Below are 22,706 nucleotides of genomic sequence, written 5' to 3' on the forward strand. Positions count from 1 at the left end.
ATCTGAACTTCCCCAAGCACACCATTTCCAACAGAAGCATTGGACTCAGGAGCTCAAGCCCCAGACATGAAAAGCCCAGACAATGTCATCTCCACGAAGAGCTTTGCACGTTGCTTTCCTCCTGGAGGCTTCTCACAGCCAGTGCAAGGTGCCATTCCTCCTCCCAAGCAGTCACCAGCGAGGCTGTTGCATCAGGTTGCCAGCAGGCAGGGGCTGGGCAAGCGGCCAGCTGTCCCGACACCACTGGAATAGCCGCATCGGCACAGAAAGCATTTGTGCCGCCGATGACATCACCTCGCTGAGCCGATATACCTCTGGGGAAACGTGCCAACAGTCAACAAATAGATGATGCGGGCGTCTGCCTCCTGCTAACAGAGCAGGCTCTTGTAGCAGACTAATACGTTTTAAGAAGTTAATTACAAACCTGGTAATAACTTTACTGTTTTTTCCATAGGCCACAGAATAAAACAGGCTTAAAATTTACTTTGACAGTCATGTAAATAGGGAAGATTAATTTTTAAATTTGTAATACTTCCTGCTTTAGGCTTATTTTTAAATTATCTTTTTTTTTTTTCCTACACCTCCACTTGTAAAACTTCCGAGGAATAAAGGCTGCAAGGCAAACCATGTCACACCCTGTACAATCAAGACAGAGGGCTCCGTCCTTGCACCTTGTCAGAGAAACTTACCCGAAGGACACATTGAATCCTGAGAGATTACAAACAGGTCTAAAATCCCATACTGGCTAACTATGAGATATTAGAGCTCTTTTCATTCGTATCAGGTGATTTCAGAGGAACACATTTAATTTTAAATATGTCCAAAACTGAGGATTTGCAAAGGTGAGACTAAAAAGTTGATGTATGAAAAATAAAACAAAAAATAAAATTAAAAAATACAGAAAGAAGATCCATCAGCCACCTGCAAATATGCTTCTCTGAATAAGCAACATTTTAACCCATTTTTAGTCTGTTTCTTCTCGTTTCACTGATTTCCACTCAATCTTCATTAGCAGCCTTATAATATACAGAGTCTTCCTGCTAAACTCAATCATTTCATCTTCCTGTAGTTTGCTGCAAATCTCTGAAATTATGTGTACTAAACACCAGCCTACTTTGTCTGCTCTTTTAATCTTTTTTTCATTTTTTTTTTCCAGAGCTCTATCAGTGCAAGGGTTTGGGAACTAACTTAATGAGGGAAGTTAAACTGCTGCACAGCTATTATGGGTGCCATCCTAGTAACTGCTAACAAGATTCATCACCAAGTACAATGGAAGCCTTCTCCAAAACAAGACAAAGGTACTGTAATGAGCTAGGCAGGAAGCAGGGGCTCAGCTTTCTGCGTAAGGGTAGTCAGTGTAAATCTTTTTGGCACTAATGGTGGGGTTTTTTTCTAAGGCTGGACAATGACAACAACATTTATACAAAGCACAAGAATTCATGAATGTCTGGCAGCTTTTAGTATTGTCTCTGCAATACAAACAAGACTAACTGTTTCTCACTCTACATTTTAATTCAGTACCAGCTGGATTTTGCAAAAACATGGGTTAGTTCTGATAGACCAAATAACTGACTCATCCCAGTGGGATCCCACAACTGAAGCATCAGAAGTAGCACTGGCCATTACTAAACACGCTCCTCCTTAGCTACAGAACGAATAACAAAATCACATCAACCGCACGTGCCTATCCTGAGGCAGATACAAAACAAAAGATATTCAAAGCAAGTAATAATAGCAATGGTGGAGAAAGAGGGCTACAGAAGAGTATTTCTCTGCGCTAAATGTTAAGCATCATAATACTTCATCTAAGCCCATACTCACTCAAAAGTCCATACATATTTACATGGGCTCATATTTTCTGGACCCAGGTAGTGTGTTAGAATGGGAGTTTCCACCATGACTGCCTTTATCATCCCTATAAAAGTTAATGAATCGGTTACTAGCCAGCGAGATACAGAAGAACATCTACCTCAAGAGTAGGCTGCAGTGCAATGGAAGTTGGCAGCTGCTCTGGATCCCTCTGAGTTTGGTGGGAACAAGTCATCTGTACGTAGGTACACAGAAACCCAATGCCAACTGATTTGCAACCACAGCACCTTCATCGCCTCACTGTGCAGGTAAGATTTCCTACCATGACCAACCAAGAAAGACCAAAGGATGAGCTGTTGACAAAGGACAGCTGTTGGCTAAAGCAACTCCTATCACCATTTTCTTTCTGCTGACGAAGCCACCCAGCAATGGAGCCAGAGATACCACAATATTCAGCTCAGCTCTGTCTGCAAATGGTTGTGACAAAAGCATCAAGTCCAACAAGAGCTGAGAGCACCTTGGGAGAGGAAGGCTGCATATGAGCGCATTAATAAACGGAGCATAAATGTTTCATCACAGACCCATGGCAAAACACGCTTGTATAGACACTGACAATCATCCCACAAGTACACACATACAGAAAGTGCTAGAATTACATGTCTAATACTTCTACTAAAACTCAATGTGACAGAATGCTTTGTATTTATGCCTGGCTTCAAAATCCTGAATATGAAGTAGCTACACAATCTCAAAAAATACATGTCACATATGAATAAAAGGTACTGCCCATAAACTTCACGGCCAGGACTGGAGCTGGCATTATTTGTTGCTTGCTAGAAAAACAAACAGAAAAATGAGCTCCAAAACATGCCTCAACAAAGAAAAATCAAGAAGTACAGAGTATGACGAGAAACAACAGTAGCATGTCTGGCAGGTCAAACCTCACTGAACCCTGAGAGTAAACAAACTCAGTTGAGCTACGGTTTTCTGTAGCATTATGTATTTTTCTATCATACTTCATACGGCAAGGTCGCTCCTAGGCAGTGCGCTCAGCCAAGAGGATCGGAGGCTGCACTGCCAAGATGCTTGGGGAGAGAGGAGAACCAGCAGCATCCTTTAGCATGGGGCAGGGAGAATGATTGCTGGAGCCCATCACTTCTACAAAAGGCCTCAAAATGGCATGTCTGCGTGAATGCAAAGGTTCTGACTAAAAATCATCACTATGGTCCCCAGCTCTCCCCTCGCTACTCTACAGGGTACAAATGCTGTAGGCTACACACTGCAGAAAACCTGTTATTGCAAAATATTACTTATTTGTGAGTGCTAAATGTTTTGCAAAGTGAGACACAGCTGAAGAAGCTACAGTTTCCTTAATCTCCACATTCCACTGTAAGGGGAAAAAAAAAGAAAAATAACAATACCTGTCCCATCCTAAGCATGTTCTCACTTCCTCCTTCTCTTGATGTTTTTAAAGATGGTAAATAATTGTTTTGATTGTTTCTTCACCTCCTTCCTTAAGTCTTCAGGAAACGCCACATAGTTTAGACATATTTATCTTCTTCAAGCCAAGAGGCTTTACTACAGCTTCTGGAAGGACTGCTTGAGAAATACTTGACTTGCTGTTTATTAAATGCCAAATCCTGGGTGGCTGTTGTTAACTTTCTATAACTTTTAATAGGTAGCTGAAGCATATCTTGCTCCCTTACATCAGTGCCTATTAGTATTGTTAAGTGGGATTAGGCTTGCTCCTTCCTATTGCATTTCATTTATGAAGTGGCTTTTGGGGAACAGAGGCAAGAAATCCTTGTTCCTGCCCTCCGCATTTAGCACTTTTACAAAATCTGCCCAACTAGCAGAATCATTGAAAAGTTAATACTAAATAATGGTTTAGAGACAGAAATACTAATGGTTACAGTACGCGAGTTTATCAGCATACGTACATGTAAGCAGTTACCAAACTATTTCTAAGAAAAAATACTATTCCATCTGCGCTCAACTTTTTACATGTGTTTCACATGAAACCTGCCTATTTTAAAGACTCCTCACTTCACAAACAGTATTCCCTGCTCCCCAATCTTTACAAGATATTCTTTTAAAATTAAAAGCTGAACGGTTATAAAGCATCTGCTTGTGCAAAAAAGAGTGATTCAGCAGGAAACACGTACTTGAAATACCCTTCATAAGAAAGAGCTTATTCACGCAGGGGCAGTTGGCAAGGATATCTCAGTCTCCACTTGAATGCTCTTTTTCCAGCTTGTGTTGAAGGGATTCAGATGCCTGGAAGGAAGCTAATCACCATTTTTACAGGCCGTGGAAAGCAGGGTCTGGTTCAGAACTAGAATCATCGAATAGTAAGGGTTGGAAGGGACCTTTAAAGGTCATCTAGTCCAGCCCCCCTGCAAGGAGCAGGGAAAATTGCAAGTGCTTGTACCAAAGCTCCCTCGGCAAAAAGCAAAGGGCTGTAAGTTAATGTTCAACAGAAACTGGCAGATCTGCTGCGCTCATGGAGCAATGTGGTCAGCTATGAATTGGAAGCGTATACATAAAATAACGTAGTAAGTATGGTTGCTCAAAGCTCAGCTGCAGCGCTGAAGGAACAGCCCACTAAAGGGAAAAAGGCAGGGAGCACCCAACACATGAAATGTTTTAGCCAATTCTGATCTTTCCACAATTTCTGCTCACATTAAATATGTATTAAACCAGCTTTGTTGCAAGCCTATCAGTTTTCCTTAAAAGTCTTGCAAAACACTGGTACAAAAGCTTTAGCTCTGCTACTCAGTATAAGCTGAAGTCAGCAAGTAATGTATATAACCGGAAGCAAAATCTGCCACAGTCTGTTGCAAATATCTTTATCATTAGCGTAATCAAGACATACCACCAAACAGATTCATTTATTAAATGCAAGCAGTGGTCCTGCAAGTTACTTCTGAACACAGGCTTGCTCTTAAGTTTTTCATCAGTCAGTGCCAGCAAAGATTTAATAGAAAGTAATGGATAATACAGTTTAGTGTAAGAGTGCAAACACAAAGCAAACAGCTGCCACAGAACTTAAATAATCTAGTCTTCCTATTTATTGTGTAACTAATATGATTGCATGGGAGCTAGTTCAGACCATGTCACAACTCCCTCTGAAGCTCTTAATGTTCTATTTTTCTATCTACTATTCATTAATCAGTTACTGGAATATGTGGCAGTTCTTAAAATACTTGTACTTTCAAGTTCTCGGACAGGAATGTGTATTTCGTACGCTATGAAAGAGTGTAGACGCTCACTCTTGGACAGAACAAACACACAAGACATGACAACAACATGCTTACGGTCACTTCCATTTTCGTAAAGATACTGAAGCAGCAGGTGTCATGCCTGTAAGGCACATTGCTTCCCTCAAACAGTGCAAAAAGACAGAAGTGCTACAGCCCAGGGCAGCGTTAAAGGGCACCTCTGGGCATTCAGGTTTCAGTTCTTAATCCTCATCACTTACGTAACAGCGTTTCATGGTCACAGGGGTAGACAAAATTAATAATGTGCTAAATACCTACTTCAGCAACAAAATTAGACAGAGTTTAGAAATACAAGATTTTATAGCTGTCAGTCAGCTGACATAGAAAAAAAAATCCCAATTTGTGGGTGCAAAAGTGATCTTTACTTCAGAAACTACTAAGGAAAACATTAATCACAGAATCATTATGGTTGGAAAAGATCATCAAGTCCAACCGTCAACCCAACACCACCGTGCCTACTAAAGCACGTCCTGAAGTGCCACGTCTACATATTCTTTGAACACCTCCAGGGATGGTGACTTCACCACCTGCTTGGCAGCCTGTTCCAATACTGGACCACTCTTTCAGTAAAGGAGTGTTTCTTAATACCCCATCTTAACCTCCCCTGATGCAACTTGAGGCCATTTCCTCTTGTCCTATCGCTAGTTACTTGGGAGAAGACACCAACACTCATCTCCCTACAACCTCCTTTCAGGTAGTTGTAGAGAGCGATAAGGTCTCCCCTCAGCCTTCTCTTCTCCAAACAACCCCAGTTCCTTCAGCTGTTCCTCATAAGACTTGTGCTCCAGACCCTTCACCAGCTTTGTTGCCCTTCTCTGGACGCACTCCAGCAACTCAATGTCCTTCTTACACTGAGGGGCTCAAAACTGAACACAGTATGCCAGGTGTGGCCTCACCAGTACCGAGTACCGAGTACAGGGGCACAATCACTTCCCTGCTCCGGCTGGCCACACTGTTCCTGATGCAAGCCAGAATGTTGCTGTCCTTCTTGGCCACCTGGGCACACTGCTGGCTCATGTTCAGACAGCTGTCCACCAGCACCCCCATGTCCCTTTCCGACGGGCAGCTTTCCAGCCACTCTTCCCCAAGCCTGTAACGTTGCATGGGCAACATGGACCCAGCACTTCTCCTTGTTGAAACTCACACAACTCACACAACTTGCCTTGGCCCATCGATCCAGCCTGTCCAGATTCCTCTGTAGAGCCTTCCTACCCTTGAGCTGATCGACACTCCTGCCCAATTTGGTGTCATCTGCAAACTTACTGAGGAAGCACTCAATCCCCTCATCCAGACCACTGGTAAAAATATTAAACAAGACTGACTCCAAAACTGAGCCGTGAGGAACACCGCTTGTGACCAGCCACCAACTGGATTTAACTCCAGTCACCACAACTTTCTGAGCTCGGCCATCCAGTCAGTCTTTTACCCATTGCAGGGTATACCTGTCTAAGCCGTGAGCCGTCAGCTTCTCTAGGAGAATGCTGCAGGAGATGGTGTCAAAGGCTTTGCTAAAGTCCAGGTAGATCACATCCACAGCCTTCCCGTCATCCACTAGGTGGGTCACCTGGTCATAAAAGGAGATCAGGTTGGTCAAGCAGGACCTGCCCTTCATGAACCCATGCTGGCCGGGCCTGATCCCCTGGCTGTCCTGCATGTGCCTGGTGAGCACACTCAACATAAACCACTCCATAATCTCCCGCGCCACCGAGGTCAGGCTGGCAGGCCTCTAGTTCCCCAGATCCTCCTCCTGGCCCTGCTTGTAGATGGGCATCACACTGGCAAGCCTCCAGTCACCTGAGACCTCCCCTGTTAACCAGGACTGCTGATAAATCATGGAGAGTGGCTTGGCAAGCTCCTCTGCCAGCTCCCTCAGGACTCTCGGGTGGATCCCATGCAGCCCCACAGACTTGTGAGTGTCCAGGGTCCTTCTTTATAAACAGGCCTTAAACAGCCAGTACCTCTATGAAAAGCATTCTCTTTGAAGATAGCCTAGATACAGTTTCCTAAATTAATTTGGACCAGTTTGTATACAGATATTTGTCTCAAATCAGCTGAGGCAGTGCCACACATCAGGTGACACTGTATGGATCCTTTCACAATATACAATATTGTATATTGATACTGTATATTGATAGAGGGAAAAGGAGGATCTGAAAAGGAAGTATTACTCTGTAAGGAAAATATCAGGCTACAAAGTTAGCATTTTGACATAAAAATGCAATACCACCTATCTCTTCAATAAATGTCCAGACTTCATAAGCAGCAGCCACACATACTCTCACTCTAATGCATGAACTTAAGACACACAGGACGTGTTCCCCAAAAAAATCCCTTGATTAAAAGCAGATATTTACAAATAGCTTCGTAAGAAGTCTGTACAGAAGACTTATGTAGACCTACTCCAGGATTTGTGCATCCCAAGGTAGGTGAAATTAATGTAACAGAACCATTCTAATATGAATGAAAAATTGAATTTATAAACTCTGTTTTGTAAGCATGCAAGCAAGCCACACCACACTGCCTGTACTACAAGAAATTTTAGATTGGATAACATGGCAAGCTGTTATCGTTTGTTTTCAATTGAAAACAAAATTTCAAAAAACCGGAAAACTTGGAGGTGGGGGGAGAGGAGTAAATTAAAACACAATCCTCATTACGTTCTGAGACTTGTTTGCGAAACTTAAAGAGTCTTGAGGATCTACAAGTAATGAAATTCCAGTCTTGCTGCCTTTGGCAAACAAAAGAAGCTGGATTTTTAAAGGAAAAGCTAAGCATGTCATATTTGGTAAATATTGTAAGTAATATGTTTGTGATCCTTTTTGTTTCAATAGCCTTGTACTGACTGCAATACTATTTATTAGCTGTTGCACTGAAGAAACAATATCTGAAAGATGACCTTCAAGAACTTGGTTCCAAATTAAGCCATCAGGAACCCTAAGCATAAGGGGGTTCACTGGTTAAGACAGCACACTCTATTATTAATTATTTCAAAGCCAAAAAATAAAGCTGAGCTAAAAATTCCCTGCTATAATAGTAACTGTCTTTTTTTAGGTATTTGAACAAACAGAAATTGGCAAAGAAAGACTTTTAAGATTTATTTCACAATGTCTAGTTCAGGATTTTCTTTCCTCGAATGAGCTGACTTCTGTCATGCAAAGCAAGTAAACATATTTTTCTCTTCTTTCCTCCTACTGCAAAAGTTGAGCCAGAGCTCTGAACCCTTTTTATAGCAATTAAAGATTTTCCAAATGCAACTTTAACATTACAAACGTTGAATTCAATTTCAGTACTTCCATCCTCCAGCCTCCTAAAAACAGGATAATATACTTGCCACCCAGACTAGCAATCCCAGTTTGGGCTACAAGGCTTGAGATGCACCACAAGTTCTTCGTCTACTTCATCCATAGCTCACAGGAAAGTAACAAAGAAAAACCTGTTTCTCTAATCTCCTAGTCCAACTATCCAGAACTTTTTTTTTTTTAAATAACAAGGAGAAAGAGCAACATGCAGCTTTAAAGCTACCTCTGCACATGCAGCACTCTAGCTTTCTCCCAAGGAGCCTGGATTCCACCTGCTGTTTCTTACCTTGGTGATTCAGGGAGATGCGGTTAGACGGTTCTTGGAAACCCGGTTCCACCAGATCTCGCCGACCATGAGCTGAAGTCTGATCTACATTGTCCTAAAAACAGAAGAGCAGAAAAATCTTATCAAAACCAGGCATTCTGTACTCCCTATATAAGCTACACTCCACAGAGCCAAACCACTGATACAAAGAAACATCCCCACCATACCTCTGAAAGAAGAAACCAATGTTGGAGAAGGGGGGAGGAAAAAAATAAAAAAATCATAGGGGGACACTAGACTAATCACATTAATACAAGTGGCATGAATCCAGAATCAATATCTATGCTGTTGGCTCAGTTTTGCACTTCAAACTGGGGAACAGTGATGCAAATGCACTTCCTAGTTTAACAACAGTTTCTTCTCACATCAAATTATGTGGAGGCTTGAGGCTTTGCTTTCTTTAACTCCAAGTCTGTGGCTTAGGGGTTTGTAACTAATTAACTGGACTGAAACAGATTCAGTAGTGAACTACCAAACCTCAAGAGGAATCAGAAGTTCAGTTTAGATAAACATCCATAGCTCTGGATGCCAACTTGGGTTTGTTGTGTTTTTTTTTTCCTTTTCATACTAGAACTTTCACAAGATCAGGTTTCAAGAAGTTTTAACACAGACTGAATTTGGCTAAGTCTAAAACACTACGGTTTCTCACAGAACTTGCCAGAAAAGAAGACTAGGAGAAAGAAGGAAAATTGAAATATAAACAAAACACCAAGAACAGCAAGATAAGACACACTGAATTTCAGAAGCATAAGAAAAAAATTTAGAGCAGGTATACAGTTTTACAAAGTTGGCATCTCTTTGCATATACCAGTTAAGGGTGGGTATGGAAAAACAGAAGCAAGTGCATGAAGCTGACTACATTAATATATCACTGCCCATAAACCGTGCTGCAGTGATATACGTGACTGTATACATGTTCCTGCTGTGCCCGAAGTGTGGGATAAACACACAATGGCATGACCTGCATTTATGTCAAAACATAGGAACCACCTTCACAGCAAATGGTGCTGTAATTATGGCAGAGTACTAACATGTACACAGTGAGTGGCAAGTCAACTACGTGCAGCCGTGAGCTCTCAGCCCAAAATTTCTGGTTTACAGAATATAAGCTAATGCTCAAAATCATAATGGATTAGTGTTTGGGGATAAGAGCTGTATATAGTTATACAGGATATGAAATAAATTATATTATCTCTTATTCAGAGAGACTGTCAAACAGCAGATACTTAAGCTTTGATTCAAGTACTCACGCACTGCTCGAGTGCCTTCACCATCAGGGATCAATTCAGGAGCTCACAGGCGTTTCTAAGACAAGAACTGCCAACAGGGGTATGACTAAGGGAGGTTTATACAAGTAAACAATATACGATAAGATACATATGGCACCCATCTATCTATGCCAGATACAACTGGGACTACTCAGTCTCCTGCCTCCATACTGGCTACTTCCCCTATAGCTATTTATATCCTTGCCACCAATTTTTGTGACACTGGCTGTTGTTTCATGAGCCACATGTGACTGATCTCAAGTTTTTGCAGTTGCTTCTTAGGAATCAATGAAAAAAAATCAGACCTTCTGTCAGCATGACTGTATTTGTTTTGCCATCTTGAAACGTGGCAATATTTATTACCTCTTTCACTGGAGCTAACTGAGTATGTGTTAGGAACAAGCAACTCATGAGCTCCTGTCTCTGTTAAATCCCTTGCAACCACAGGGCATCCTAACACTACTACTGCTTTTGGAGCGCTAGTCGTTTGCACTGGATGCATCTCATTTTCTCTGGGATACCACAGAGCCAGCACTGACCTTGCCCACATCATTTCAATTTTAAGTTTCAGGCAGGAAATTTGGGACTTGCAGCATGAGAAGGCCACTGCAGGAAGCAGAAAGCACATACAAAACTAATAGTCTGCTCCCCAGAAAGTTTCGAGTAATTCTTTCAAAAGGTTCAAGCACAACGGGGGGAAGAGACACTTATCTAGGAAAAGTTCCAGTCAAAACTTAAAGCTGAAGTCTATTGCTCTTCAGTTATCTCAAACCTAGTAAAAAGGTTGAGAGGTGAACATTGCAGGCATGAAGAACAAAGCAGCAGAACATCCTTCCTCCTAGTGCAGAGCTTTCCTTGTGTATTTCCCCCCATGCAATTCAACATCACGTATTTTTATCAGGAACTAAAATGCACTGAAGTTCCACTTCCCAGGAATGAATCTGGACATGCGACGTGTAGATGCAGTTGTGTATTGCCTCTCAGCTTGAAACAGCACCAGGGCATCCCAACAGAAACAAAAGGTGGAACAAGAAAACCAGTTACAAGCTATTCATTACATACCTAAATGTGTTTTCAGTTGTTCCAAGACAGAAGTCCCTAGTGGAAGGCAAGATCCATGCAGTGCTATGCAGTAACAGAGGAGGAGATGTGGCCAAGATGCATCTTTTTACCTTTGAGTTTCCCACAGCAGTAACACACAAACATTTAACTCAGAAGACCTTATTTCAGGCTTACAGCTGGCTCAGGTCCATAACTCTTCAATTGAAACAGATTTTTTTTTAACTAGCAATTGCCAATAATTTACAGGAATAGGATTCATCCTCTCTGGAATCACCTTACAGCTGTACCAGAAGATACTGAGAACCACAGGCCTTATTTACAAACCTTAAGCCAAAGTCATAGTCAGATACATCAAACTTTTCAGAAGCAGACGTTTCAATGACTAACAATTGCCAGTGCTGTCTTTACAAAGCTGATGCCCCTGCCTGTTTCATCAGCTGCAAACCCCTGCCCAGAAGGTCCAGAGAGTTCTCCTGCAGCTTGAGCAACGTACGGAGCCAAAGGTTTCCTCCGGGCACGGAGGGCCAGCACAACCCAGGTGCTAAAGTAAAGCAACAGAGGTGCATAAACAAAGCCACACCTGCTAAAGCAATGCAGGCAGCAGGAGAGAAAAGGTAAGGGCGGCGCGATTTAAAGAGCTCAGGGTAGTTTCACATGACCCTCCAGAATCTGTTTGTGTCCGTTGTGCACAGACAAACAGTGGCACTTGGCCAGCAGCAGCAGACATCAGACAGACACTGGAACAAGGTTTAAAGAAGAAAGGGGCGGGGGGGGAAGTTATATAATTGCTCCGTGCCAACAGCCTTGTTGTTGGGCTCCCGTTCTGGGCCATGGCCCTCAGCAAGGTGGGCACCTGCTTTGGTCCATCACCATCCCCCCTGCTGCCGCTGAAACCGGGCTCCCGGTAAGTCATGTGTTTGCTCCACGTTTTAATCCCCAGCTCTCCCTCCTCTTCCAATAAATGCTCTCAATATGAAATTAAAGCATGTTACTTAACTTACTGTACCAGCCAGCTATTGTAGTATTTTTAGAAGCTAGCTGAGCATTAGCCCTCACCGACTTGTTTGCATGTACTATTTTCTCTGTCAGTCAGCGTCTGTGACCAAGGATGATTTAATCGAGTGACTAGCAAGAGTGCTAGCAGGATCTGAAGCAGTTTATTTTTTTTTTACAGAGTCCTTTAAAGCATTAGCATTTCATAGAGCCAAACATACCGTCATTACAGGCTAGATTTCAGTGTCCTTTTGCAAACTTACACTGCATGATGCAAAATGCAACAGGCTTTCATCGCGTTAAGAGCCAAAGTCCACTCGTAGGCAGTGTTATCTCTACGTATCAGTAACCAGGACAATTGGGATTTATTCTCCATCTATAACCAAGCCTTTCAAGTTGCACTCCTTCAACTACAACATATGTTTGCTGATGTTTGTGCTAGCATGATAAGCGTTTCAGTTATCAAAGAAAACATTAAATCTGGTGTTTTAATCAGAGAATCAGACAGCCATATACTACAGCAGCTCTGCTGTCTGCACATGTGCTCTTTAATCACTTCTTCAGCTCCAAGTGCTACTGTTCCCACCTGCAGTTCAGCTCAGAAGAGTATTTATCAATACAAACAACGTTACTGGGCTGACTGGTGTGTTGCTCCTACTCCGCTGCTGCTACTCTCATCCTGGCTCCTTCAGCAAAGGTTATCCAGTCAGTCATTCAGGATAATCTTACAGGTAAACAGGGTTTAGAAGGCAGGAAGCAGACCCCAAAGTAGAAATAGTGAGGTACCATCTGTACTTCGCTTCTACCCCTTGAGGTCCCTTTCCTTTTTGCAAAGAAAGGGACCTGAATTCAGCTGAGACCAAGTAACTTTCTCTAGAGGTCTGGAAATCCCCTTTTACTGAAGACTTCTATTTTTCTAATTTCAGCAGTCACTGGAAGTTTACAAGATGAAGGAAGGCTACAAGTGGCAGCACAGCTTCTCGGAAGCTCCTGGGAGCATGGCCAGACCGAGGACGTCCAGACCACCAAGACGACAGTCCCTGGTTTTGGATTTACTGTAGCTGTCTGCAAACCCACACAGCCATGCCCCTGAACAAAAGGTTCAATTGAGCAAGAGTCACGCGTACTCATGCCAGCAGTCCCACAGCGACAAATTAAGATTATGACATACTTCTGATGTTTGTACACTGTCCAGCACAACAGAAAGTCAAGTCAGACGTGCTGAGGTTTGCTATCCGCTGCGGTTTAGGAGACTATCAAAGCAGATACACCTCAGTTTGCACAGAGGCACTCCGGCCGCGCCAGGAGCTCGCTGCCTACCTGGCAGTGTTACCATTGCAGGCCAAGGTAGATGTCTTGAAACCAGTCAAGCGTAAAGAGAAAAGCAGCCAGGTCATTACTTGAGCCACCTGAGCTTTACTCTGTTCAGGCAACTTGTGTAAAGCAAAATGAAGTACCCTCTGCTAGCACAGATTAGGAAACCATTGCAAAGTGTTCTGAGTGTAAGTTATTTCCAAAAAAAAAAAAAAAAGAGATTATTAAAATTCAGTGAAGAGGTGTCTGCCAAGGGCTGTGAAAGAGCGGACACAGCTCCAGGCTCCAGAAGCAGGAAGGGGATGTTTTGAGAAATTACACTCTTTGTATCTGCAACTTGTTACTCTTAGACAAAGGATACTGAGGTAGACAAATATTTCTTTATCTGACTCAGTACTGCCATTCTTAACATGCTTCTGGAGTTTCCTTAGGCAATAAACAGATTAGGCAGCATTTCTTCTGAGGACCGCTCCATATGCTTCTTCACTTCCCCAACAAAAGACTATTTGCATTTATGTAAAGTAACTTTCTGCATTGTTTTCTAAGCTATGCCTGTTCTTTATGCCATGATTTTGCAGCTTTCGTCTACTTACAGCATCAAATGTACAAGGAGGAGAATAGAATCAATTATGGTAAGTGCCGAGTAGCCAGCTATTCATCTAAGTGAACTTTCCTATAGCTTACTGGTATCTGCAGCCATCCACAGCGTTTCTGTTCTGTCACTCAATTTTACTCTTAGCCCTGTGAAGGCAAACACATAGGCTATTACAGGAAGAAATCCACCTGACAGATCCAGACCAATTTTCAAGCTCTAATCCAAACTCCACAGTCTAGATCAATTAGTAATGCATATGACATTCCTTTCTTAAAAGATTTAAGTCACTGGGCTTCTTAGTGGCTAAATACAGCAGCACAGTCCCCTACCAGATAGCTGTTTGGTACAACATATTTTTCAGCCTGCTGACACCCCGGAGCTTGAGGAAATTTGTGCCAAGTACCGTCATGAGGGAAGAGCAAAGCTCTTGGGTTTGCCCAAAGTCACTGCTTTGCAAATGATTTCAAGTTTACTCAAACACAGCTCATATTTTTTACTGCATTCTGCCAGAGCTCAAATCACATCTTCCCTGGGCCAGTGCTTAAGATGTCATAGAAATGAAGAAAAAAAGGCTTTGCACACAAGGCAAAAAACTTTAAAGCGCTTTCTCAGACAACCCACATATTACATAATTAAAGACCTGTAACTAGGTTTCCTGCCTCTTAACTACAGTCATTTGACTAGGTAAGAGCCAAGGGAAAGGCTCAGTAAGTCAACAGAGTAACCATGAACCTAGAATTTTAGCATTCCCATTGCTAAGAGAGCTTGTACAAACAAGGGCCTAAAATAAAGCCACTTAGCTTTGTCAAAAGTCAGGCTCTCTCTCCTGAAGTAGCAAAGCCACTAACTGCAGGAATCCTGGTTTTACAGTACTGGCTGTCAAGACGGAGACTGATAACCCTAGAGACCGGGAACAAACAAGCTCAGCTGGGGATTACGGGAGCAGCGCATTCCTCCCGACACACCGCAGCACCTCCGCTCCTCGGTGCTGCAAATCACCGGAAACGTGCGATAACCTGGCGGGGCGCACAGACCTATTGCTCTCCACACATTCAACAACCCTCAGCACACTTACAAGCCTACCACACAACATGTACAATAGCTACGAGAAAGACAACATACCGGGAATTAGCAAAGAAAGAACGAAATTGAGAGAGTCTGACAGACAAGACAAACCTGCGTCCATGGGTCTATGCTTCTGCAGTGGCAGGGAATTTGTTAAATGAATCACAGGAATTATATTACATCCCATGATACAGGGGAAGGGCAGAAAGGCTTGCCAGTCTGACCTTGGAGGAACTTCCCTCCCGACCCCCGTCTGGGTTTCAATAGCCCACTGACCAGAAAGTCCTTCAATTCAGAAAAAAAACTGGGAGTTTGGACCCTGTTGTCAACACTGAAACCCCATAGTGTGCGTGCTCCAAAAAAATGAAGTGTTTCTTCTCCTATACCAAGTAAAAAAAGCTTTCTTAAATACACAGACTGGTACAGTTGTAGAATATACTGCTATAGCTGAGCCAGAAAGTTATTTTTCTGAAGGTGTTTCAGATTTATTTTGAGTACTACCAGTTACATGACTTGTCATTATCTGCATTGCAACAGGGCAGTATTGTTTCACATCAAAAACTACAGTTACCTACTAGCCAGTTTCTTCCTTTCTTTCCAAAAAAAAAAAAAAAAAAAGTGCCTCTTCAGCACCCCAGTAAAAATAAATAAATAAATAGATAAATCTGATCTGGCAAGAGCAGGACCATGATTAGCAACCTCCAACAATATCTGGTAGCAGCAGTTTATTCTTAAAAGGCTTTTCTCCAGTAAGGCAGGAGTGAGCATACCACGTTAGCTGACAGCTTCAGCAATGCACTTCTACAGCACGCATACACGCTGGCATTACTGATTCAGCCTCTCTAGGCTGGTCTTTGCAAAACTGGTATTAGTAGGGTTTTCAACACTACTGCACCCAGAATTTTGCAAGAATTACATCAAATTAAATTTCTCTCACTAGATGCAATCCTCTCTTAGTATGAACTAACTGCTTCTGCAAGAATTTAGCTGTCTCCCAGTACTCTGCAGAGGGAAAATTGATAGTATATTCCACAGTATGCACTTTTTGGACCAGACTGTCATTTATTATGGTAGAAGAAAATCCAATGCATCATGGTTGCTGTCTTTTAATCAGCTAGCAAGGGGGAATCCAACTGACAGGCTTAGAAATGCTAAAAGCTTTGTTCTATTTTTAATGAGACTAAAACCACCGTGGCTGTTAGAGACAGTTTACATAGTTTACAGCTAAAATAGTCTTGAAATACAGAAAAGAAACAAATGCACAAGGTTCTTGGTGAAAGCAATCACTTCTTAGAGCTGTCTTCAGCTAGAAAGCACTTACAAAAATGAAGGAGTTACTTTCTGATAGAATGTCTTTTTGCTTCTTTTTTTAAGACATAAACTAGGTTCCTTTTCATTTCTAACTAAACATCACTGAATAAATGAAGTTTATAGTAGGAGATTCTTCACAGTAGAAAATTACACGCTTATATGGAAATTATGTTTCTTCTGCTAGTGCCCATAGATCCTGATAATGCATCTTTACATTGTACTTAACTGTAAGTTAGCCTTACCTCCAAAGCAAGTCACTCCCACTGGCAAGGGACTGCCACTGACAAAGCTACCAAAACCCTAATTTAATGCATTTTCCAAGCTCTTTGGTTTTGGTCAGTACTGACTCCACCAATAAAGTCCCCAAACAATCTGTTTTCTGTGAGAGAGAATTGTATTTACCAACAGGAATTCAACAGAAAAAAAAAATAGTTTACTTTATACTTTGTGAGGGTAACAAAACCCAGGTAATGTGTCATATTCCTCTTCTTTTTAAAGAGGGTTTTCAGTGAGATTTTGCATTATTCCCTTATCAAAGAACAAATACTTAACAGAGTACACTACTTAAATTTAGTTTAAAGCACTGTAAGGCTCTAATGAACTCCATACATGTTAACTGCTATAACAGATGGTGCTCACGCAATCTAAGGGAGTAATGCAACCCATAATGATGCGTTGCCTGTAAAACCTTTAACCTGTTCAAGAATCTTTACCAGCGTCACTTTCTATGTTTTGTCCAAGTTTCTGAAATGCATGGTTTGACTATATTCCTTCCTCATCAGAAAGACTAAAAGAAACATAATGGGAATATTTTTACCCAGATGCTATGGAAAATTTCAGCATGTCATGCACCTGTTAACACACCTGCCCATTCTAAGAAAATGCCTCCAATTTTTTTTTTCCTTTGAGCTTGCATTAATAAAAGACGTTTAAAAAATCTTCACATGTTCTTTCCGGGGAAGTTGTAACACACAGAAAGAAGGCACAAGATATTTGATCCTTTTCAACCCGCTGCCCTCCCCATGCTCATCAGACCTGTGAAATACAAGGTAGCTCGTCTGTTCTACTTGGCATCAAATCTACTAGAGCTCCAGTTATAGCAGCGCTGCTGGCCAGCTGCTTCCAAGAAGACTGGCTTTGGGGGTCAGATTTTGACAGCACCCTTGCACCAAGAGGAGATGTTCTGCGAACTGCCTTGGACAGCCTGTCCCAGCACAGTCTAATGATGCTCTGCACTGACCTTTGAAGACTAAACGCTTGAAAGGATGACCTGGTGGACTCTGGGATCTGGCACTACGGTAGCACATTTATGTGTCTTTAGTCAGCAGAGAGAGCAGAGAGGGAAGATGCTACCTAGGTTGCAGGAACCACTATATCCATATAAATGCATTCTCTTTAAGGATAGATACACTACATTTAAGTGCATGCACCCTTACAGCTAGGCATCCCTGAAAGCTCAAGAGCGATGAAAATCTAAGAACGGCATGAAGATAGCATAAAACATGGAGCAAAGGAATATATCCCATCTGAGTGTGGGTCTGCTTTCTTAAAGGCAATAGTGCTATCCCCCTGCTGTCTTCTTGATGGTTCAGGCTCAAACTGAGGGTTTGAATGGGCCGACAGGCGAAGATGATTCTTCACAGCCCTCAAGAGAGCTGATAAAAATGATGAACCTCCTGTGGGACAAGAGCCACCATGCTCACACAGACTATTAAAATTCATTGGACACCAGGGAGCCAAGTAACCCTTAAATTACTAGTGAAATTGTTCTTCAGGTCTTCAAACTGAAAACCTGATGAATTTCAAGCGTCATGTTGGACAACCTCATATACAAGACTACTTTGCTCTTCTTACTTGCTTCAACAATCAGTGATATGGACCTTATCTCCCTACTTTCTAGCCAATTTGCTCAACTGCTGCAATTTAGGGTGTGCTTGATACCCCTCCCCTGAAGAGTGATCCTTGGCACTAGATAAGTAATTAACTAGGTCTAGAAGTGGCTGTCCCATCTGGTCAAACCTACTATCCCACTTATATTGACCCCACACCTTTCTGCACAGATGAAGAACCGTTTACCTGTTACATGGTGCAATCTGCCCCAGCACTAATTGCCCACCTCAGACAAGGCCATTTGTAGTTCAGGTGAGTTGCTTTCAGTTACATACATAAATAACTCTTTAGACATTTCCAGAACAGCAAGCCTTACCAGAAAGAAGATATTGAAACTTCCAGTATTTCCTACATCGTCAGGGCGCTTCAGAATACAAAAAAGAAGTAACTAGTTTGACTACAGCAAAATCCAAGCAGCTCAAAGGTACTTTTTAGCCTGAGAACTTCTCTCGGTGCTTGATACTTTAACTATCTCTGTTTGATTTTCAAAAATCTAGGTACAACATGACGTGTGCTTAATTGCTACACTTGTTCCAGTATTAATAAATATATATGTTTATATGTATCTGTCTCAATGTAGTGGCTGCTGTGTTTGCCCTTCCTGGAGGAAAGTGAGCTAATTGCAGGCAGCTCTACCAGTTACTCTGCACCAAGAAGGTGGCTTTATCAGAAAATCTTTATTGACCTAACATTCTTTAAAGGAAGAAAATCTGCAAAAGCTCAGCAATTTGTATTTAAATAGTAACAGATTACACGTAAAGTTGCAAGCTGTCCCAGGAAAACCCAATACAAAGAGTAAATCTTTAGTTTTTGCACAAACCAGCACTCATGCAGAAAAAAACCCTGCTTGCTATGTCAATCATCTCCTCACGCTTGGAAGGTTTTGTTTTTGTTTTGTTTCGTAACTGGTTGTTCACGTGACTGCTTATTTTGTACAGCCTCTCCCCAGTTTTTGCTAACGTCCACTGGACACATCCAACAAAATTCCCCACAGCACGTCAGAACATATGCTGCAACGCTTCCACGCGGTTAGCAGCAGCAGGTGCTTTAATTCTGCACAGATCCTCTAAAATGCTGGGCTATGTTGAGGTCTTCTCAACAGATCACAGAGTTTTCATAACTACCAGCGTGCTACTGGAGGGAGAGGTCTGGTGCGCCAAAAACTGCCAAGGCAGCACATGAAACAGAACAAGCCAACTACCCCAAACAAGACCTGCCCAGGGATGAGGTCTCCAAATGGGGAGAGATTTCAACGGAGGTTGCAAAGCTGCTCAGACAAAAGAAAAGTTCAAGAAATCCCACAGTTGCTATACAGCCATGTGCGCCATATCTGATTGCATTGGCTTTAGCAACGCTGAAACGCTACAGCTACTCCAAAGAAGATAGGATGCAATCAGATGAGCTGCTGTTCAATCAGTATTAAACTGGCTTTAAAACACCTTCCTTTCCCTTCTTTTCTCTCCCTTGAAACCAACCACTGCTGAAGATGAGGTGGCAACGGGGTGGGGTGGGGGGGGGGTAATCTGTGACTCGTTTACTGTGCAATTCAAGGGGCTAGGAGCTTGCACATGAGCAGCTACCATGCTTCAACTGAGATGGTGATTAACTCCAGGGTTCAGGGTGGTAACTTTTACAGCACAATCAGTATTTATTATACTGCTTCTTTTAGTTTTGAGCTACTCTTTCTAATGCAAAAATGCATATCTATGGAATAAAGGTAGTGGAAAAGATTCCTGCTGAGATTAAAGTCAAACCAGAGATGAAAAAAAAGGAGTCGTAGGATGAGGAAGAAAAGAGAAAAACTTTGAACTAGGCTTCAGAAGCAAGCTGTGGGTGAGACAAACAAGCCACCTTCTGGCTACAGCTGAACTGAGGACCACTACATTGAGCTAAAAAAGAAAATTAACCGTGGCAAGTTACCTGGGAGTTCATTAGCACACCACCATGATACTGACAGCACATGTGTAACCCTGCATCCCAATAATGCATGTTGTTGTGTCAATAACCCTGTTCCAGAAGATGCTAGTGGGACAGCTGATGAGAAGTTTCTGGTCTTGTGGGTTTGGGTTTATTTTAATCTGCAGGGCAAGTCATGCTCTAAAAGATATGCTGTCAGAAAACTATTTTTCCAACCTGCTCTCATCCAGCATAGCAGTTATGGTTTTTGACTAAACCATCCAGCCAATTCATGTTCAACAGCCAGCAGTTTGTCATAATTCTGAGGACATAAAGGATTCCAGAAAAAACAAGATTGCAAGAGATGCCTTTTTCAGAGCATGTTTAGCACACTTGGTTAACCATTTGCTCGTGTCAGAAAAAAAAAAAAAAAAATCATGCAGAAATTTCATCAGCACACATGTAGGAAGGCATTCTTCCCATCAAACTGACAGCACTCTGCCTTGTACTTCTGTATGGTCAGAAGTTCAGAAATGGGCACTCTGAAGTCTTAATTAGCACTCACCTTAGAGAACAGGCTCTACAAGTACCTCCAGCTACAGAAGGCTTAAGGTGACTATCTCAAATGTTGATGTTAATATTTGGTTTGACAAATTCTGCGTCTGTCATGAATTTAAAAAGGAAAAAAAAAAATCACATAAATTGAGTGTGCGTGTGTGGGTGGGTAAACATGCTGTAAGCTGCTTTAATAAATGGGTATCTGCTACATTCAAGAGACTAACTAAAGTGATCTAACAAGTACAAATAACACATGAAACGCTGAAGAAAGTGTAGGTAACATGATCCTCAAGTTACTTCTGCAGAAATCTTTCCAACAGGTCATGACAAGTGGTCATGGCAGTGTGACCATGGCAACCACTCCTGGCTCACCAAGGGGTTCCTGCTTCCCTGCAGTCAAGGAAGGACAAGCCCAAGAGAGGGGCTCTAGAAGAAGGATATGCAGAGCGGGAACAGGGTAAGAGTACACAGAAGGAAAGTGCAGGACTAAAGGGCTTCACTCAACCAGGTGGCAGGAGACCCAAGAGCCCATAGAGGCTGATTAGGAGAGAAGGCCCATGGAGGTGGACTAGCCACAAGTCCAGTCACTGCCTCCTGAAATCATCATTGTCAAGATGTACTCCAGAAAGAGGCAGTAATCTCCTTCCAGGAGGGCCGAAATGTCTTCTCCCTTGCTCATCTCCTCCAGGCACTACTCTCCATCAGCCTGCACACAACTCAAGCAAATCCTGGGCAGCTCAGGTCCCTGCCACAGGGGTGGAGAAGACAGAGAACCCACAGGCAGAAAAGGAAGATGTTAGCCTTGCCAGGCCAGGCACAGTCTACAAAATCAGTAAAACAGTTCCTGCATTTCAAGGCTTGTGTCAGCCCTTACTTTCTGACCTACACCACCTCCCCATGCTCTAGGCACAGGAGGTGGCATCTCTTCTGTGATGGGGCCCCAGCGGAGAGGAAAGGAGAACATCCAGCTAGGACTCCCAGTGCCCCATGCCCAGCCCCACCAAATGACTTGGAGCCAGGGGCACTCATGACCCAAGGATGGCAGCACCAGTCAGACCTGAGGGTGGAAGCTCACAAGCCACTTAACAAGGGGGAGCTTCCCCACACTGCGCCCCAAAGATGGTTCTAGGGACATATGGCTGACAGTAGGTCCTCAGAGAAGGCAGCATGGGAGACAGCCCACTTGGATGTAAACCTTGGGAGAGAGAGTAAACACCAGGGAAGGCAGGAGAGTGCCACGACAGGAGCCTGAGTACCAACAGCTTGGCTGAGAAGCCACAAAGGACAGTGGAGAGCAAGGAAACACCTGGGGTCTTGGCTAGAAGCCCTAGGTTCTCCTTTGGTTCCGTCACACTGGCAAGTCCCTCATTTTCTACCTCAATGCTTGTTTCCAAAAGAGGCACCCATCATCTGGAAGAAGACAAAAGCTCAGAGTATCTGTCTTGCCTAGGCCAAACAAGTCAATTTTTGCAGCCAAGTGCACGGGATGGGGAGAAACTGTAGACAAATCGGCTAAATCACGTTTCTGACTCACTCCCAAGCAAGCAGTGCAGTTCCAGCTGCAGCCAGCACTGGACACTACAAAGACTTCTGGAGTGGGTTGAAGATAACTTCACATCACAAGTGATCAGTGAGCCAGCCAGGGAAGTACTCTGCTTGACCAACAAGCTAGCAAAGCCAATTCATGGACAAAGAAGAACCAGTTGGGGAGGTAGAGGCTGATGACAGCCTGATGCCATGCTGAGATAAAGGTAACAAGAGTAAGCAAAGGGAGCAAGTCTACTAGCAGAATTACAGTCCTGGACTGCTGGAAAGCAGATTTTTGGCTTGCTCAAGGATCTGCTTGCCAGGTCCCCATAGGACACTACTCTGAAGGACCAAGGGGTCCAGGACAACAAGCTGATCTCCCAGGACAGCCTTCTCAAAGCTCAAGAATGGTCCATTTTCACATGCAGAAAGTCACAGGGGAATGAGAGAAAGCCAGGGTGAATGGACAGGCAACTCTTGCCCCAGCTTAAATGTGGAAATGTGAAGAAGGTC

At 42.9% G+C, this 22,706-nt stretch overlaps 1 protein-coding gene and 1 long non-coding RNA gene across 3 annotated transcripts in view; one reads left to right on the plus strand and one right to left on the minus strand.

Moving 5' to 3' along the window:
• The window catches only part of GRB10 (growth factor receptor bound protein 10), a 148,730-nt gene that overhangs the window by 78,979 nt on the left and 47,045 nt on the right, over nucleotides 1-22,706 (minus strand). For both annotated transcript variants that reach the window (XM_086740422.1, XM_086740423.1), the window contains exon 3: nucleotides 8,676-8,769. In XM_086740422.1, coding sequence (XP_086596548.1) covers nucleotides 8,676-8,769 — 94 coding nt within the window. The remainder of the gene's footprint in view (nucleotides 1-8,675; nucleotides 8,770-22,706) is intronic.
• LOC147601722 (uncharacterized) lies at nucleotides 11,808-13,207 on the plus strand. The gene is made up of 2 exons (XR_015257827.1): nucleotides 11,808-11,948; nucleotides 12,964-13,207. It is a non-coding gene; the product is annotated as an uncharacterized LOC147601722 (long non-coding RNA).

This window comes from Chlamydotis macqueenii, chromosome 2 (genome assembly GCF_036417535.1).
Source record: "Chlamydotis macqueenii isolate bChlMac1 chromosome 2, bChlMac1.mat, whole genome shotgun sequence".
NCBI classification, from domain to species: Eukaryota; Metazoa; Chordata; class Aves; order Otidiformes; family Otididae; genus Chlamydotis; species Chlamydotis macqueenii.